Below are 15,366 nucleotides of genomic sequence, written 5' to 3'. Positions count from 1 at the left end.
GGACATTTATGATAGTGGAAGAAAGTGGATGAAACGGGAAAGGCCTGATAGGGAGTGAATGCGCCGAAGGTGATTTAGAAGTCTAGAAGAGAGAACGCAAGAAACAATCTGAGAAATTGCAATTGAGATGAGACAGCAGTAGCGGAGACATGATGTAAAAAGGGAAGGAGTAATAGAAAATCTTTTAGAGGTGAAGAGAATCACTGTGAGAACAAGGTAGACAGAGTCAGGAGTAGAGAGACACAGAGTGACAATAATTCTGAAAACTGATGTCAATCAACCATCTCCCATGTATTATTCATGGTTCTAATAGTTGCAGCTCCATGGGTCCCTAATCACTGTGACTGACAAGCCTGATGATTCAGAACTGTCAGCTTATAGTCCCACCTTCTTTTCTTCAGCGACAAACACTCTGTGACATCAGCAGGTCGACTGCATCACGACACAAACAAGCCAACTCACCTTGGCGGGGCACATTGCCCTGGCAGACTCTTCACTCAGAACAGAGGAGCTTGTTTGTTCCCAGAGGGATAAACAACACACACAGACTAGCTGAGGAATGAGAGGAAGTCTTTGGTAAAGAGCAGGCCGTTGACCAGAGCAAAACCCCGCAAGTAAACAAGCCTCTCCCCATACGTAAACAAGCCACTATTTTGCTGTTGGAGAGATGAATTGGCTGCCTACGTGGCGACATTTGGGAACGTTTTATGAATAATTTAATTTGACCTTAATGTGTGAGCAGAATGTCCAACAATTGCTATGAATTTGCCCTAAACCTCCCAGACGGTTTCACGGATCGATTCAGCTACTCTCTGCTGCATCCCAGCGGGACATCCTGAACCAAAAATACCACAACACTTTGAAGATGGATTAAACTAAAGAGTCTTTAAAACACCCTGGGAGTTGTCTATTGAGACATGCAGCTATTTCAAAATTCTGGACTGACATACATCAAAATTTTCGATACATTTTCTCAAACCTAAGAGCAAAGCTAAATGATAGTATGTCATGGTGAAGCAAATGCAAACAATTAAACAAAATGCTTATTTGTGTGAAATGAGGAAATCTGGTTTCCAATAGTAAGCAATTGGAGTTAGCGTAGCTTAGCATAAAGACAGGAAGTAGACAGTAGCAACTAGGGTTAAAGGTGCCGTTGGTAGGATTGTGAAGACCCAGGTCTTATGACAATTGAACATTTGAACATCGACATCTACTCAATCCCTCCCACCTTTCTGCTGAAGCACAAAACGGTCTCCTACCCCCCCCCCCCCCCCCTCCCCCACCCCACTCAGTTTGAGCAAATATGATTGTAAACATAAATGGACTGTTCTTAAATAGCGCTTTTCTAGTCTTAACGACTACTCAAAGCACTTTAACATAGTACAGGAACCAGGAACACACTGTGGCTGAGGCTGCCGTACAAAGTTGCCACCTGCTCATCAGATAAACACTCACACACATTTACACTCCGATGGCGCAGCACCGGGGGCAACCCAGGGTTCAGTGTCTTGCCCAAGGACATTTTGACATGGGACTACGGGGCCAGGGATCAAACCAACTACAATATGACAGAAAGTTAGTTTTATTTATAACACATCTCTTTAAGTCGTACAGACTAATAATAAAAGGTAACGTATATGAAGTGTAGTTGTAAAAAGTGTAATAGTCCCCTCTGAAATGTAGTGGAGAAGGGGTAAACAGGAAAGTCCAAGTACCTCAAAATTGTACTTAAGTAAAGAACTTCGGTAAATTTGCTTTGTTGCTTTTTACTTGACAATAATCATTTCTTATGAAATCTACCTGCCATTTTCTTTTAGCTCCATAAATATGCCCTTTAAATGTCAATTGTGACAATTTAAATTCAAAATGCCAGAGTGTGGTGGTGGAATGCATCATTATTCCACTTTTGTCTGTACAACTGTTTCTGTGATACTGTGTGTGTGTGTGTGTGTGAAGGACAGATGGACAAACAAACGTTTGTTTATTACTTCATCCATCTGTCCCTTCCGTTCACTCAAGCTTAGCGTCCCTGTCCAAAGGTCATCGTTGGGGTGGGTGATGATGTGGGCTTTACACAGAAAGCAAGGTCAGTTGGTGTTTTGAACAAAGAGTTATCATTTAACTATTCTATTTTTAATGCAGGCCTTGTATGAACGTGATTAGAAGGGAAATCATTTATTGGAGGGGAAATAACAAATTAGCAGCCTGCTTCCAGCCTTACTAAATTTGACATCACACATCATAATAACACAGAAGCTTCTAAGTGATAATTTTGTTTTCACTCTGGTTTTATTAGTACAGCTGCAGCTGAATGAGGAGTGAAGAGTAGAAGTAGTGGAAAAGGGCTGAAAGGGAAAGACGTAACGTGACAGATGAGGAGAGACAGCCAAGAACCCAGAAATGATTGGAAGTACAGAGACATGAAGTGAGCAACACAAGGCTAAACTAGTTGTGTTTAATTTTAGACTCTTTGACCTCCAGCTGTGCTGATTTACAAATTTAGAAATTGTGACTGGCTCGGGCTATTTCCGGTCCCACCACTTTCCCTCCTCAGCCACAGTATGGATTTACATACATCTGTAGCATGAAAATCGATCAATCCAGGCTGTGGTTTCCAGAGGAAAGCAGAAAGACAACGGAATATACGGACAGATTTACCACAAAATTAAATTCACAAATTCTGATGGGTCACATATGAGAATGAAATCCGAATAGATGTATGGAAGGCAGATGCTTCCATACAGGGCAGTAGCAGTCATTTAAAGGTTTGATCGGTATACAAATGTTTCAAATGGTTAACAGGCACCAGATCACAACTCAGTTAAACACCGATGGGAGAGTTTGGAGCAACGTGCTAGACGGCACTCTCCAACTACATCAAAAACACTCATCCACCGTTCTTACATATACCCACAAAAAGAAAAAGCTGCGTAATTCATATGTTAATCACCAAATTTTACGACCCATATTGACGTTTGTTGTTAAGCAGCCACATAAGACCACAGGGGAATCCACTGATAATACCCCAAACCTCATTTCATCGTAACAGTTTAACACAAAAAAAACTTTAAATGGGTTCTAACAGAAGCCAAGAATTTTGTGCAGCAACTCTCTGACCGAGACGTGGACTAAAGGTAGAATGTAAAAGTAAAATACGGAGGTCTGAAATGCGGGCAGAGCCACAGGGAAATTCAAAGAGGTTAAATGGATGTGCATCACTTACTGTGACCTGCTCTGCTCAGGGGGGAAGCCCCTCGCTCACTATCAGCTGATGTGCTGTATAAAGAAAGGGCACACCTGCGTTCCTCCCTGTGTCCCTTCCTCCTTTTATGTTCACACACACACACACACACACACACACACACACACACACACACACTCTCTCTCTCTACCCTCAAGGATAATGAGCAAACCTAGTGAGCCACTGACTATATGATGATACCTGTATATAAATTGAGTATTATCCATGCACACTACATATGACCAAATGTATGTGGACACGTACTATACTTTTGGTATGGTAGCAAGTGACATTTGAACATTAATCATCTTAGCATTTGCTAATTATGCTCGAACACAAAGTGCCGCTGAGGCTGGAAACTCTCCGGGTATTTGGGTCATAAACCAAAGTACACATTGAAATTTGGACCTGATGATGGCGCTAACTGAAAGACAGGGGATCACCAAACGTTTTACAATTCATCCTGAGTGGGGCATGATTGTGTGTACCACATTTACTGGAAATCTACCTAATGATTGAGACATCTCACTCAAAATCACAAATCTCATGGTGGCACCGGAAGAAAAGTCAGGGGATCACTAACCACATCTGGGAACCATGTATGTCAGCAAAAACATGTGCCAATCTATCTGGTAGATGCCAAGATATATCACTTGATGAGTGAAAACCTCGACCTGCTGGTGGCCCTAGAGGACGAGTCATCATCAGGGCAAACCCTCCAATAGTTGTTGAGATATTACAGTTTGGAACAGAGTGGTGGATCGAGATCACCCCAAGAGTCACATCGCTAGCGTGGCTACAAATCCCATATGGTGTTTTTGGTTTGGAGGATCACATACTTTTTTGGCCATGTAGTGTTTCATCAGCATACAACTTTAGTGCTTTAAGTCTGAAAATCCCCGTCCCCTCCGAGGCTGGGTTACCTCAGTCAGCCTCTCTGCCTCTAGGTATTTGTTGTCTGCAAAATCTCTCACTCCCACTAAACACTGACCTCACTATCCCTTTCTTTTTCACTCACACAAAGTGACACACACACCTAAACAAAAGACCATACAAAACACCTACGCAAGCGCAAGCACGTCCAGACGCGCACGCAGCTTTATTCTCACTAATTGCTGGCAGTAGGTATTATGAGACTCAGGGAAAACAAACAGTTATATAGGAGAGATAGAAAGCACGGGGAGGAACGGGGTGAGAGAGCATTAAGTGTGAAGCAGATACAGAGATGAGGACGGAAGGAGGGCGGATAAATGACTGCTTCCACTGAGGCCTGCGTGGAAAGTGCCAAACACGCCTCCTCAGATCGTACAGATGAATGCAAACCGAATAGAAGCCTTTTTTGAATCTGAGAGGAAAAAGACAGCGACAGCTGCGTCAGTGGGAGATGTCTGAGTCGAGTAGAGTTCAGGATGGAGCCAGAGGAATGATAGAGTATGGACCTCAGTTGCGTCACGCTCATTCTTTTAAAGGAGGAATAAAAGTGTTAATCTGAGCTATGGCAGGAAAACGGAGGCGGCAAAGTTCCTGGGTTTACTTGAAGCTCCAAAGGATGCCTCTTAACTAATCAACAGCCCATTTTAACAGTGTTGTTGGTCTTTATTAATGCAGTTTGATTGTCTTTGTCATATGTTTTAATTTCTGAGAAGCACTCTCTTGACTGAATTGGTTAACATTTCTATTGCTATTTAATCTGCTATTCTATACTGTGTCCTAGCATTTAGTCCACATATCAACATAATAATCGCCAGATGGCTGACAGAACTGCCATTTTAAGCTCTGACCCACATATAAAGAAGGGTTTGTGACTGTGATTGAGTTACGTACTTGACACTTTAAGTCATTCTCTCTTCACACTATTTTGTCCACATTGGATTGTTTTACCTTTAAAGGTCCCATGGCATGGTGCTTTTGGATGATTTTATATAGACCTTAGTGGTCCCCTAATCACTTACAGTCCCCACTTACAGCCACCACGAGCCAGTCCCACAATGAGCTTTCTTTAGTATGTGCCATTTCTGTGTCTGTAGCGTTAAATGCTACTGAGGAGGAGAGAGGCGGGGCAAGGTAAAGGGTGGGGGTATGGCCTTGACAAGCTGCCATGCTTTGCTTGTTTGAAAGCTATGATATCTTTCTCTTTCTCATGAGTGGGCCAAATTCTCTGGGCAGGCAAAGCTGAGAAATGGGAGGTAACCTTGCCTCTTATGACCTCATAAGGAGCAAGATTCCAGGTAACTTCGCAAGGTAACATAACCTGATTTGTTCAGGTCCTATCCCCTGACCAATCGGCTATCCTAACCTTAACCACTCAAGGTCAAAGGCCTAACCCCAACCAATCGACCACTATGGCCACGTCAATGGTGGGGTTCATAATTTTGCGAGCAGGATACCCAGGGCTCGGTTTACACCTATCACCATTTCTAGCCACTGGGGGACCATAGGCAGGCTGGGGGAACTCACATTGATGTTTAAAAAAAAACTCAAAGTGAAATGTTCATGCCATGGGACCTTTAAGCAAAGGCAGGATTTATTTATTCATTTTAAATTTAAGAATTTAGTTACTTGATTAGTTATTTGAAATTCATAAAACAAGTCATTTGAAGATGTTGCTATGGCATCTGGAAACTGGATTATAGAACTAATCTGAAAAATAAAGTTGTAGAGTAACCCAGTAGTTGGACTAAGTCATTGTGTTGCAAGTTACAAAGTATCTCAGTTCTTGCCCTCTCCCTTTAAACATTGTACTGTATTTTGAGGTGGATTTTGAGTATTGACCCGTTTCCAAGGGGAATATCAATCTGCAATTTATGTAATTTTTAAAAGCAAAATGTTGATGTGTGCCTTGGCGCTGTATTACTGTACGGTACATTTTCTGTTGACCACAGATTAGTCCTTACAGTACATCCCACTGGGTAAAAATCCGAGGTATCCTATGTTATCCACCCGTGGGCGGCACTGCCATGTCCAAATCAAGTCATTAGATGGGAGCTTTTATATGACTAACTCTAGAATAAATGAAAAAACTTAATTTTTCTTTCAACAGCACAAATTGCAACACGACCGTTAAAAAGCAAAGCTGCCTAAGCAACCCACACAAAAAAGAAAATTAAACTTTGTTTTCATCAAAAATAATCCTAGGCAGCCTCTACTGCCTCCAAATGCCACCAGAATCACAATAATCTGCCATTCATAAAGGATTCGCTGAACGTCACCCAGCCTTTTTTTATTCTAATACTTCAACCACAATTTAAAGTTTTGCATATGGGATAAATTAAATGAGGGCAGACTTCACATAGGTCAGAAAGTTCGGACATAGGTGTTTAGAAGGAGATACGACACACAATGTAGTTGATTATTTTGGTAACACTAAATTGAAATAATTTTTTGAGTTGGGTTGTTATATTACCTAACAAAGAAGACCACCAAGACCTGTGATCATTTCATAACATCATTTCTGTAGTGGAACCCTCATGTGCCAGGCTTTGTGTTGCGCCATAGGTTCACAGTGAGCACACTGGCTCATAATGTAGAAGCTCATTACCGGCCTCTCACTGTGTCAAGTGGCTTGCTGGTCTCTCGCTCTCTCTCTCTCTCACACACACTTTGTGCATGTGTGAGCCACATAGGTTTCGATATAATGTATAGTGTGTGAATGGAACAACAGAGACAGAATTAGATGAATTTATCAGGTGACCCAGTGAATGTGAATGCAACACCTCTGGCTGTAATCTGTCCTGGCAGCATGGGAGAGCAGGTTGACTAAATGGAGGGGGGGGGAGACATAAAATGCTTGTCTGGAATAACTGACATCTCACGTGCGTGCCTGAGACAAAGAGCATGCAACTCAGAGGAGAGGTCAAGCAGAGGGAGAACCCGCTGTAATCTGCTGTTCATACGCCAGAGATGTAGGAGCAATTAATGAGCATGTTTATACTGTTACAGGATATGCTAATCTTGCTTGTTAGCAAGTCTCCTCTAGACATTAGAATGTTATAATCAATGATCTGCGAAAATCAACATCACAACAGATGTTTCCCCATGCATTTTTTGCCTTAATTACTGCAGCCAGTGGCTAGGATCCATGTCTATGGTAACGACAAAGTGTAATAACTTGGCAACCACAGGAAGCTACAGGAGAGGAGCACTCGGTCTCTGCTGCCATCTGCTGCTCAGACACAGCAACAGATAGATAGATAGATGTTTATTGATCCCAAGAAAAATGGGAAATTCCTGTGTTACAGCAGCAAAATCAGTCACAAAAAAAACAGCCTGTCAAAGGTCTTATTTTAACAACAGTCTTGTCATGATCATTCCACTAAGACAAGAATATTGTTGTCTTGTCTTTTTTTGAGTTAAAGGAGTGCTTACCAATTTATTTATGCCCTTCCATAAAGTTGTGGGATGCTCCCGAGACAGACTTTTAAAAGAACTGGTGAAATCGATGCAACACAGGGTTGTGAGGTGCTGACTTGTAGCTCCTGTTGAACATCAATGTAGTCTTGCAATCTCAGTTCTATCTCCACAGCACTGTGAGTAAAATCTGGCTACACCACAGATTTTGGGATAGGAGAAAATACAACGCTCTGGGTCGTTTGCATTTCTTTAAGCCAATCATAATCGTCTTGGGAGGCATTCCGGATGCAGCGGCGGTGCTCCTGCAAAATGGTCTTGTGCAGGAACTTTTTGTTCTGGTGGAACGTTTGAACTCTGCAAACCGCCACATACAAGATTACATAAAGTTAACTGTTCACACAATACAATAATGTGAGCTATTTTAAATTGTCTGGATACATGTACATGGTTAAATGTTATTTGCTCTTACCAGTGTATCGCTGAGTGTACTTGACCCATAGCAATCCCCTGCATGGTAAACGCTATGCTATAGGCTAACCACGTCATGTCTCCAGCTGTTCACTTAATATAGTCATGAGAGTGATATCAATATTCTCATTCAACTCGTAAGAAAACAAAATAGTACAATCCTCAAAATGTCTAACTATTCCTATTTCTTCTTTTTTTTCTGAGAAAGAAAAGGCTAAGCAGTATACCCCATGGCTTTCAGATTACATTTCAATGTAGAAAAACGCATCATAAATGTGACAATCCAATTCCTTGTGATGTCAATTTTATTTATTCTGATTTATAGAAGCATTTTTAGAAAATATACTCACTTTCAGGCCTGCAAAATCAGATTAAAACTGTAAGGGATTCACTGATGACTTAAATACTCTTGAAGAGATGGGAGTGCTAAGTGGATGATAACACATTTCTCAATCATCATCAATTCCAGCATACACCAAAAAGCATACTTACAAACACAGTTATCAAATGACATATTATCACAAATAAAAACATGATTGTTAACTGTTAGTTACCACAATGGTTAGTGCAGTTTTAGATTCGGTATTTACATCTCCATTTGAATAAATACAGTACAAATTCACTTTTAGTAGTCACAGATTGTCAGTAAAAGACAGGGAGGGGGATGAGAAGACAGTGTTTTAAATTATTTTTGCACAAATGCACCAAACAGTTCATGATGAGCACACTGGGGAAACATTTATCTACTGTGTGTGCTGCAGGTCGGAGCTTCCCTTATGCCTGAGAAAAACTATAGCAAGTGCAACCAGTTATAAACAGAAAGCATACCAGTACATGCATTTTCAGCAACAAATGTTTACATGAACTAAAAAGAAAGAAAAGCTGCTGTTGGAGCTTGGTCAGTTAAGTCCACACAGTATTAAAAGCTTGTCTCTGTCCAGTCCTCCGTGGTCCAGTCTGCCCTTCCCAGCACACTTCTTCTGATCCACTGGTAACGTCATAACGCGTCTCTGTGACCAAGCTGGGGACTTTCATAACCTGAAGACGCAGATACAGTGTCAATAACTTAAAAGAAAGTTATCACCCAAACCTTCAGTCACTCTGGGTTACAGAGCATTTTAGCACCATTTTAGCTCATCGTTTTGGTTTTACAGTACACAAACACTATCAACTGTATTTCCAGAAGCAGCAACATCATCTAGCAAAAAAAAAGAGAGAAAAAAACATGACGTGCTACCGGCTCATCACCAAACTGACAAAGTTAGCGGCTAGCAAGTGAACGTTAGCTGGTAAAAAGCCAGGTCCTTTTTAATAAGTTGGTTGAGATTCATTATCTATTCAAACACAACTCGACAACAACAACACAACACGACTCCAACTGAATGCTAATGATTTTTTTTCTAAATTTTTTGGGCATTTTAATGCCTTTATTGACAGGACAGCAGTAGAAATGAAAAGGGTGAGAGAGAGAGGGAATGACATGCAGCAAAGGGGCGCAGGTCAGAGTCGAACCCTGGCCCGCTGCGTTGAGGAGTAAACCTCAATATATGGGCGCCCGCTCAACCACCTGAGCAATCTGGGCACCCATCTGAATGCTAATGTTGCTAACGACTTCACCATATAAATTTTAAAAGGTGTTTTCTGTTGACCCCAAGTAACAGAAAATCAATTATTATGTTTAAAGCTGCAAAAAAAACTCTAAATAGATGAACCAACTGTATTCTACCTGCTCAGTACCAAACGGCCGAAAGACGAAGTTAATAACTAGCTAGTGAGAATAGTGGCGCAATTAGCTGCTACATGCTAAAAGGAGAAGGAAAATGAGATTTCCATTCATCAGGGCTGAAAACCCGACTCCAAATGAACTGTTCTGTGTCTGCTGGATGTGTCAACAGTGTGCTAACAGGTTTGACATATCCGTTTTAGAAGTTGATAATACAGTATATAAGATATGTATTTAGCTTGTTCCGCCACCCAAAACCAGGCACAAAAATCAATTGCCGTTACATTTCCGATATTTAGGTTTTATTATGTACAGGAAACAGAAATGTGCCTATTGGACAGATGTCTTTGCTTGATGTGTCCACCTATGTAAAATGTAGCCAAGCAGAGACCACTTCAGTTTCACACTTTCTATATAAGTGGCTTTTATGCCATAATTTGTGGCATGGACCTTTTTAATCATTCTCACAGTGATAATTGCACCCATCAGCAGGTTTCAGTTCTGTATTACAGAGGTAATTGGCAGAGGCTTTTGCTGCGTCATTAGAGCCCCTAGCTTTCCACTGCCACAGGTTTTTCATCTTCAATGCCAAACGACTGAAATGTAGAAATGGATGACAAATCAGCTAACCAAAGCTGCCAATTACCTCAATAATACAACATAGTATCTAAAAGGAATCAGCTCAAATTAAAGCAGGAGTGAAATGCTGAGGTTCTCGTTTATTGGCACCATTTTCCTGGCAGTGTCAGATTTGACTGCCAGCTGCAAAGAGATGTTTCTGGAAAACTGGAAAATGTTCATGTTTTATAAATCTCTTTCTTTGGTCAGCCATTTATAAAATACCGGAACAAGCATGCATTCAATATGTTAGGTATGACTTGTCCATGTACAGTGCTATTAAAAATGTTTACACAGAGGGGTTTTTGCAAAAAATGATTGAGCTGTGCACACCTTTTTTCTATTTTTAATTAACTTCATAAAGATTAACAGATGCTTCTAATACCTTGCAGGGTTCAACAATAAGGGTTGCCCAATGGCCCGGGACGAGTTAAAGCCACTTCGGGCAAGTAAACATAACAACCCACTCACCCGTTACGGCATCATCATATCATAATATTTTCAATGTGCTGTTGGCCATTTAAGAATTGAGTTGCCACTTGATGCTTTTGACGTTTCTTTCAACATTTTTGTCAATTTTTCGTTGACATTTTTGACACTTTTTATGGGTTTTTTTAAACGCTTTCTAGACAATTTTTTTTCTCTGTTATTTTTGGACGTTTTATTCCCCCATGACAATTTTTTTGACACTTTTTTTTCAAATTTGTTTTATTTTGACACATTTTTCCACGGATTGTTTTTATAGGGACCAGACACTTGGGGAAGTAGAATTGTTTTTTTGCTTTTTTTACTTGCCCGGCCAGTCATTGAACCCTGCCTTGAGTATTGCATTATATTTATATTATATATTTTAAATTAAAACTGACAAAAGTACTGTATTGCAATAAACTGCAAAACTTTAAGGGTGCAAAGCTTTCCTGTCACATGGCTGTCATACAGGACATATTAGCCGGAAGTGAAACAGATACATACACCTGGTCCCAGCAGGGCAGTCCAGGGATCTGTTTCTGTACTGGGGGAAACAGGGCTTTTTCACAGGGAATCTGCGATCTGAGGGCATCTCCAGATCGTAGGGGTGTCCCGTTCCATGCCTAAGGGGAAATGGCATGACACACACACACACACACACACACACACACACACACACACACACACACACAACACACACACCACACACACACACACACACACACACACACCACACACACACACACACACACACACACACACACACACACACACACACACACACACACACACACACACCACACACACACCACACACACACACACACACACACACAGTGGGGTATGGGAACTGAAAAGAGGTTGCAGGGTAAAGCAGTAATGCGGTACACAGCCAGCAAGCTCTACAGGCTCGGGAGCAGATCAAATAAGAGACTCACGCTGCTTTTATCTGATAAAAAATAACAAAGCATTGCGCCATTGTTATGAATTATGAACAAAAGCAGCAAGATGTGCATTTGTTTCAGACATCCAAGAGTAAAACCAAACAGCATTCATGCTGTGTACGTATATCATAATGTATGCACAATATCAGGGGTACAGGGCATACAGTACCTATGTCAAACGAGTTGGACTTCCTGGTGTGACGGGACGTTGCTGTAAATCCATTACGACCTTCTTCCCCATCTGATTGGTGGAACAGGTTTAATCATCATTATCATGATCATCATCCACACTTATTCTGTCCAAATGGCCTGACTGACTTCATCGACAACATACTGTATTCCGTATGTTGTCACTTTATTCTAACTAGTAGGACCTGGATATTAGCGTTAAAGCTACCATGAGTATGTAGAAAAAGAGAGGAGTTCCATGTGCAGAATCTGAAACCTTTTTAACTGAAAAACCAGGAAAATTACATTAAAGGTCCCATATTGTAAACAGTGAGATTTCCTGTATTATATATAGCAGGTTGAGGTGCTATATAAATAATGTGAAAGTATCAAAATGTTCAGTCAACGCTCCGCTCAATCCCCAGAGAAATGCACACAGTCCTTATGCAGAAACTGTGCCTTTAAACAATCCGCCAGGACATTCCGCACGGTTGTGTCACAGCTTTACTATACATGTGTGTAGAAAGTGCCTCTACAGCGCCGTTACAGACATATCACGGCTGCAACGACCCAGAAACGCTGACCATCTAGAGCAGACTGGGATTTCTCGGGAGGGTTGTTTAAAGAGACAGACGCTAAAACGCAGTAATTTCAGTGTGTGCACAGATTAGAAAGCAATTTGAGGCGCGGGGGAGAGGAGGATGACATCATATGCTCATTTACATATTTGTGACGTCATTACGTAATCATTTGCATAAAGCTCAGTGGTTGTGTCAGCAAGGTAGATAGAAAGAAATAGAAATCTTTAGCCAAATAATCACAAATTCAGTGCAGGAATTTAGTTTACCTTATGATTATTACTTAGGTTGCCTATCTTTGAAGTAAAAAAATTATTCTACAAAGAGAGGTAAAAAAGATCAATAAAGAATTCTCAAAGAAGGCAGGCTGGCTCAGGGCCAGGCAGCTGCGTCTTTCTGCCGTCGCGTCCCGCTATCTCGCCTCCCTATTCCTTCCCCTTTCTAGCTGCGTGCAAACTGTCCGCAGTTCTGCTGCACAGAGAGGGGGGGCAGGGGCTGTTCCCCTGCTCCACACAAAACAGATTCAGAGAGAGGTGACGGTTTTGGCAGCTACAAAAGAGAAATACCTTGCATGCTCGCTGGACAATACTGCTGACTTTTTTTTTTTTTTTACAGTAAGTCACCAGATTTGTCGGTAGTCGCTTTTGTGAAAAAAAAATCCCGAAGGGGGTCTAAAAACTCGTTATATCTAGCAACAAAGACGCTAAGTTGGCAATATTGTTTTCATGGAGACAGACGCTGTGTGCACGGAGGGGAGGGGCTGCGTATGTGTGTGTGTAGAGCAACAGAGAGAAGAGGAGAGCAGGAAAAGGAAATGCAGCTGAACAAATGCGTGTTTTAAATACCGTTAAAAATCAAATAATTATAATATAATAATTAGTCTATGTGTGGGAAACACTGGTTTCAGACAGAAGGTGAATGCAGGTATTTAGACCGACAGTTTTAGAGAAATAGTGTGTGTTTTTTTCCCCAAAATACAAGTCTGAACCTAAAACCGACTGTAATATAGGACCTTTAAAGTAACAACCACACTGGTTTATAATGAATGATCTACCACATCATGGTTCATTACTGTCCCTATCCTTCGCTGTACAGTAACATTGTTACAGCACCTTGATTGACAGGATCTGCTGCTTCTATCCCCGGAATGGCAGATGGTGGTGAGCTTTTGTTCTCGGCGGTCCCCTCCTCTTCAATGACCGGCTGAGCAGGAGGCAAGCTCCTTTGGTCACTGGTCAATTCTTCGCCTGGACTGACAGGTGAGGTTTTTGCAGAGGTCACAGCCTTTTCCGGAGAGGTCTTGTCTCTTGAGAGATCGAGACTGGGCTGAGGGAGGAACACAGCATTTGTGTGTAATGTTACACAGTGCGTGAGAGTTTGTACAAAATGTGGCCTATTTTTTCTTTGTTTTACATGCTGTACACACACCTTTTTAAGTAGAAGAGAACGTTGTCCCTCTGGCACTCGCGCTCTCTGCTTCTCTTCATGCTTTCTTTCACTCTGGTCTTCTTCTCCTTGCAGCCTTCCTGCCTCTTCTGGTGAGACAGAAACACAGTCAACTCAGACCTTACAATGATCCAGCACAGCTTTTGTTTGAAAACCTTTAAGTATGGAAGCAGAGCAGCAGGTGCACACATTTCAAGTGCATTCTGTAATTGGAAATGTTAGTTTGACTAGACTGAAATATCACATGCATATTATGTTGGTCAATGGTTTATAGGCATGTTTATCTGCTGAAAGGCTATCCCTTCACTGATGTCTTATTCAGTTAATGAGGAACAAAATAGCAATTATTATTATTTATTGAGGTGTACATTCTGCAGCTAGGTCTCCAATCAGAGGATAAAAGTGTACGTTCCTGTACTATTTCTTTGTTTGCAATGTCAATCTGCAGATTTCTACATTGTTTATATGGCACGACTTGTTCTGGCCTCAAGCTATTGTACTGATCTCTAAATTCCCTTTGAGCCAGAGTACAGTATGTAGCTACTATTGTAACTGTGGAGGTTTTGCTCATTACGATGTCTAGACTTGAAACCAACAATATCCCTTAACAATGGTCCTATCTATGTTAAGGCTCCTATAGTTTGGGACAGTGAAGCTTTGGGACTGAGCCAGTCAAATCTCTGTCCACTTGCACTACTTCCTCTCATTAAACTCACTTTGACAGACGTGTCTTCCACAAATCTTCTTTTAATGATGTTGATATAACTTTTTTTTATTTTTTTTTATTTTTTATTTACAGTATGTTAGTTTACTAACATACTGTAAAAAAAAAATACAGTAAAAAATAGTATGTTAGTTTACTAACTTATGTGTTTTTTCTGAGCTTTCGCTCCAGAGTTTTAGAACAATGATAAAAAAATGTATCACTACGAACCAGTATTATTGGCTGACAGCTACACATTTCTTTGTACTTTATGTAATTCATCATTAATGTAACAATCGACAGGCGGGATAAATAGTAAATAACAAGAAATAGTTTACTTTCAAATTCCTTCTGCATGCAATAGAATAGTGCTACAACTAATCACAGCAACGTTAGATGCTAGATTAAACTTTTGCCGTATCTGGTCGGCAAAACTCCAAACACATCTTCCTTTTTAAGAACGACTTCAGTGCCAATCTCCGTTCTTTTCTCAGAGAAAAGCTTAACTCCAAGTCTTCCAGAGTTGCGGCCGAAGCCGATTCAAAATGCCGCTGTTCACCAGCAGCAGCCATCTTCTTTGTTTTCAAGTGGCAGGGAATTCAATTCGCCCACCGACTCTATACACGACGTGATTGGCCAGACTAGAGTTTGGTTTTTCAA

At 41.1% G+C, this 15,366-nt stretch overlaps 1 protein-coding gene and 1 long non-coding RNA gene across 2 annotated transcripts in view; one reads left to right on the top strand and one right to left on the bottom strand.

The window, feature by feature from the left end:
• The first annotated feature begins 2,099 nt into the window (after positions 1 to 2,099).
• LOC116698999 (uncharacterized) lies at positions 2,100 to 15,289 on the top strand. Its single transcript, XR_004334341.1, has 5 exons — positions 2,100 to 2,110; positions 2,330 to 2,334; positions 2,440 to 2,451; positions 7,089 to 7,093; positions 15,110 to 15,289. It is a non-coding gene; the product is annotated as an uncharacterized LOC116698999 (long non-coding RNA).
• carmil3 (capping protein regulator and myosin 1 linker 3) overlaps positions 8,347 to 15,366 on the bottom strand; it is an 83,154-nt gene continuing 76,134 nt past the window's right edge. The window contains 6 exon segments of the mRNA XM_032531342.1: positions 8,347 to 9,097; positions 11,373 to 11,477; positions 11,480 to 11,491; positions 11,981 to 12,052; positions 13,670 to 13,883; positions 13,986 to 14,092. Of these exon segments, the coding sequence (XP_032387233.1) occupies positions 9,057 to 9,097; positions 11,373 to 11,477; positions 11,480 to 11,491; positions 11,981 to 12,052; positions 13,670 to 13,883; positions 13,986 to 14,092 (551 nt within the window). The 3' untranslated portion in view covers positions 8,347 to 9,056.

Source organism: Etheostoma spectabile, chromosome 12 (genome assembly GCF_008692095.1).
Source record: "Etheostoma spectabile isolate EspeVRDwgs_2016 chromosome 12, UIUC_Espe_1.0, whole genome shotgun sequence".
In the NCBI taxonomy this organism is placed as follows: domain Eukaryota; kingdom Metazoa; phylum Chordata; class Actinopteri; order Perciformes; family Percidae; genus Etheostoma; species Etheostoma spectabile.
Note: the sequence above shows the minus strand (reverse complement) of the source record. Positions and strands in the feature narration are given on the sequence as shown.